The sequence below is a fragment of the Lepidochelys olivacea genome (assembly GCF_965140295.1).
Source record: "Lepidochelys olivacea isolate rLepOli2 genome assembly, chromosome: 13".
In the NCBI taxonomy this organism is placed as follows: domain Eukaryota; kingdom Metazoa; phylum Chordata; order Testudines; family Cheloniidae; genus Lepidochelys; species Lepidochelys olivacea.
The window spans coordinates 5,011,907-5,016,248 of record NC_140423.1 but is presented as its reverse complement, the minus strand read 5'-3'; the positions used below and the strand labels follow the sequence as shown (position 1 = coordinate 5,016,248).

Genomic DNA, 4,342 nt, shown 5'->3' with positions numbered 1-4,342 from the left:
GGCACGGCGGGCCTGTCACTGCGCCGGCCCGCGGAGCGTTTTCTGCCCCGCTGGCGGCAAAGGGACCGCGGCGTTTCCAGCGCGGCGCCCCGCGGGCCGCTCCGCGGGCCCCCGAGGCTCGGCGAGCGGCGCTCCTCCGCAGGACTCTGCCCGCGGAGCCAGACGTGGCTGGGGCGCTGGGGGCGGACCCCAGGCGGCAAAGCAAGGAGCATCGCAACTCCTCGCCCCAATGGCCCTGCAAAGGGAAGCCGCCTCCCTGGCCCCCTTGCTTTGCCGGGGAGGGGGTTTCTGTCGCGCCGCGGATTTAAGCGACCCCCCCCCCACTCGAGCTTGCCCACAAAAAACCAACCGCCAAGTCCAAGCTCCTTGGCCGGAAGGGAACCGGCCAACCAAGGTTTCAAACGGGCCCCCCCAGCCCACCCCCTTCCCGAGGCAGCCCGGGGACGCCTCCTCCCCCTCCCTTCCCCGTTGCTGATTGGCCCAAGCTGGCTATATTTGACCCCTTCCCGCTTCGCGGCGTCCCAAAAGTTTTTTGGGAGGGGAACGCGACTTTCCCTGGCTTCCCCCCCGACGCGGACCGCTGAGCCGCTGCCGACCGCAGGCGCCGCGCCGGGCCAGGTTTCTCCTCTTTGCCCCGCACTGCTCGGTTCCGATCCAAAGGGCCGCCCAGCTGGAATGAATAGATCTGAGCCTAGTTACTGCCGAGAGGAGATATCTCAACCCAGGGGCGGCCGTTCATGGGGACCCACTGCGGCCCCCGCCGCTGAGCCCGGGCTCGCCTACCCGCAGACCCCGGGGGCAGACTCCGCGTCCAGCCGGACCCCCAGCCCTGACCCCGGCTTTGGATTTCGCCCAGGCGCGGCGGGGGGAGATCCAGGAGCGCTCGGGTCAGCTCCCAGCCGCTCGCCGAGCCCGGATCCCGGGTATGGATACAGTCCGACCTCGGGCAGAGCCGAGGGGAAGCCGGGGGAGGATTCCAGGATCCGCCGCCCCATGAACGCCTTCATGGTCTGGGCGAAGGACGAGCGGAAGCGGCTGGCGCAGCAGAACCCCGACCTGCACAACGCGGTGCTGAGCAAGATGTTGGGTAAGCGGCGAGGCGAGCCGCTGCAGCGCCCCGGGGCGGGCTGCCCCCTCTGGGACCCGGGGCAGGCTGCTCCCTCCGGGACCCGGGACAGAGACAGGCTGCCGACTGTCCCCACTGGGACCCGGGATAGGGGCAGGCTGTCCCCACTGGGACCTGGGACCCAGGGTGGGCTGCACCCGCTGGGACCTGGGATAGGGACAGAGGGCACCCACTGGCATAGAAACAGGCGCCCCTCACTGGATCTGGGCCAGGGTCAGGCTGAAGCCCAGACGGGAGCTTGGGTAAGGACATGGCTGCAGGGCTTAGGTCCGGGCTGCAGGTCCCTTGGTGGCTGGGTTAGGAAGCTAGCTGGAACGGCTGCTGTTGCTAGCTCTCCAGTACAGTGGCCCCTCCGCCTCCTCTCTTGCCTTGCAAAGGACATTTGCTTATTCTCTTTCCTATCCGGTCAGGGTTTATTTTCCTTTCTGGGGGGTGGCGTTCAGTGTCCCATTGCAGGGGGGAACCGCATGCCTGTGCCCAGAAAGCGTTGGACTTCTCAGCAGAAGGTGGGCTCCGAGCAGAGCTTTGCAATCATCTCTCTCCGGGGCTGAAGAGTTAAATCCCTATTTTTCTTTTGGGGGAGGGGAGCTTGGTATCACTTTTCAGCCTTCTCCCCAGAAGGGGGTTAAACCAGAGGTTTGTCTGTTGCCGGTTTTTTAACCGCATTCTGGATGTGACCTCCTCTCCCCCCGCCCCGGTCCCCCAAAGCACTGTCCTCTCTTGTATCTGCATGCGTTGCTTCTTTGCAAAGGTCTGTGCGTTCTGGAGGAAGGGTGCAGGGCTGAGCCCTTTTAACGGGGTGTGCTTTCCCCTTCCAGGCCAGTCATGGAAAGCCCTGAGTGCCAGTGACAAGCGCCCCTTCGTGGAGGAAGCAGAGAGGCTGCGAATTCAGCATCTGCAGGACCATCCCAACTACAAGTACCGCCCAAGGAGGAAGAAGCAAGCCAAGAAAATCAAGAGGATGGAACCCAATATCCTTCTCCACAACCTTTCCCAGCCGTGCAGCGACAGCTTCAGCATGAATCATCATAGTGGCAGCCAGCCTGGCCACCACCAGCCTCCCCCACTTAACCACTTCAGAGAACTCCACTCCATGGGGTCGGATATTGAAAACTATGGCTTGCCAACTCCCGAGATGTCTCCTTTGGATGTCTTGGAACAGACCGAGCCAGCGTTTTTCCCTCCTCACATGCAGGATGACTGCAGCATGATGCCCTTTAGAGGCTATCATCCCCATCACCAGATGGAGTTTCCCCAAGAGAAGCCCATGGGGCGGGACATGGCACTGCCCTATGCTCAGACCCCATCACATTTGGCTGATGCTATGAGGACTCCCCATCCATCTAGCATGTTCTACAACCAAATGTGCTCTGGACCGCAGAATGTCCTTTCTGCCCACCTGGGCCAGCTCTCACCCCCTCCTGAAGCCCATCATGTTGACAGTGTAGATCACTTAAATCAAACTGAGCTTTGGACAGATGTTGACCGCAATGAGTTTGACCAGTATTTGAACATGAGCAGGACTCGTCCTGAAACCTCAGGACTCCCTTACCATGTCTCCCTGTCCAAAGTGACTCCAAGAAGCATCTCCTGTGAGGAGAGCAGTTTGATATCTGCATTGTCTGATGCCAGCAGTGCGGTCTACTATAGCTCCTGCATCACAGGCTAGGTCTGCCCCACCTTGTACAATGCGCTCACCCTGGAGAACGTATGACCCTTCAGTGCAGAGTCTCCTTTAAAAAAGAAAAACCGTCTTCCTTTAACCATTGAGCTCCATAATATTTAGAATATCTCATTAAATGCATCGCTTTTTTTAAAAACATGCTGAAATCACTGATATACTGTATAACTATATAACACAAATAGATGCATTTGCCAACGCAGAAGGTTAACATAGACAAGAGGTCAGCCTACAGCACTCCATCTCTTAACTCTGTGCTGACTGGAAAGTATGGCAAAGCTTCTTACACATTGTTTTCAGCCGGGCATAGCTGTAACTTCTAAGATCAGGCTGTTCTACCATGTCTTTAGACAAACTACAGTGATTCGTGTCTAAAACAACTGCCAATGGGACCTGCTCAAATTGACCGTGCAAGTGTTTAACTGAAGGGCAAACTACATAGCATGGGAAACCGTGGGGATCTTTTGAACTGGTTGTTTTAAGACTGGGTGCCTATTAGAGGTGGGTTTTAGCACAGTTTTCACTGTATTCTCAGCAATATATTTTAACTGGGCAACGAGGCTATATTTTTACTAAGCATTTTTATATATATAAAATTATATTTAATGTGTTTGGGTTTTTTATCAAACTTTTTTTAAAATAAATCCAAGGATATCCATGAGATCTACAGCATTTATGTAGCAAGGCTGGATTTTAAAAGAAGAAATATTTGGAGAAAAGGGAATTATGATATCAATATTGTTGAACAATTGACTAGAATTCTGTACACTCCTTACCCTTCTCCTCCCTCTGCCCCCAAAATAGAACTGCATACATTTTCATTGTCTAGGTCTGTCTGGAGAGCAAACTGTCCTCTGGTTTGCATACTGGTTCATTATTAAAACATCTTCATATAGTTATTCCCATCTTGTGTACTTGTCGTGTGAACACATATTTTCCGCAAATGCATGTTGTCGCAACCATTTCCAGATTATTGGATCACTTGATTAATGTCCTGACAGCCTAGCAATTGTATTAATTTCAATAGTATCGCCTGCCAGCACTAGGAAGCCTTGTAAACACTCTCCAAAGATATATGAAAGGCGGCTAGTGCTCAGAGAATGTCAGCAGACACAGTCCTCATGGCTGTCTCACCCTCTCTTAAATTTCTCATTTTGTAAGTGTGAAAGATATGTTCTATGGGGAAAGCATCTGTTCTCAGATAAATGACATTTAATAAAACATGTGATATCCTTCTCTTGACATTTGTGTGCCTCTGTGTGGTTATTATTTTGCTAGCATGGCTGTATGCTATCATATACAGCCTGATCCCTACAAGCTTTTCGCCTACCCTCATTCGAGTCAAAAAGTGCAAGGATGGGGCCCATAAAAGTTGCAAACGGGAACGTCTTCTAGCCCAGCCAGTGCAGGCTTGCTCCCTGTAACACATTTTCTAATGCTTTGTTCAGTCTAGTTATAAAACATTTCCAGCAACAGAGCTTCCACCATGATCCTTTGCACCCATTAGAACTTCCTTGCAGATATTCAGCTTACAT

At 53.7% G+C, this 4,342-nt stretch overlaps 1 protein-coding gene across 1 annotated transcript; it reads left to right on the top strand.

The window, feature by feature from the left end:
• Positions 1-518: 518 nt before the first annotated feature.
• On the top strand, positions 519-4,049 carry SOX18 (SRY-box transcription factor 18). Its single transcript, XM_084646428.1, has 2 exons — positions 519-1,087; positions 1,945-4,049. Exons 1-2 carry the CDS (start codon positions 676-678, stop codon positions 2,793-2,795), a joined length of 1,263 nt encoding a protein of 420 aa, XP_084502554.1. The 5' UTR covers positions 519-675; the 3' UTR covers positions 2,796-4,049.
• Positions 4,050-4,342: the final 293 nt, after the last annotated feature.

What these genes read in the sequence shown, in the direction of transcription:
- SOX18 (XM_084646428.1), top strand. Translation starts at nt 676, where the DNA reads ATGAATAGATCTGAGCCTAGTTACTGCCGAGAGGAGATATCTCAACCC. An exon ending in GGTGCTGAGCAAGATGTTGG is followed by an intron (nt 1,088 to 1,944) that starts GTAAGCGGCGAG and finishes TTCCCCTTCCAG; the next exon opens with GCCAGTCATGGAAAGCCCTG.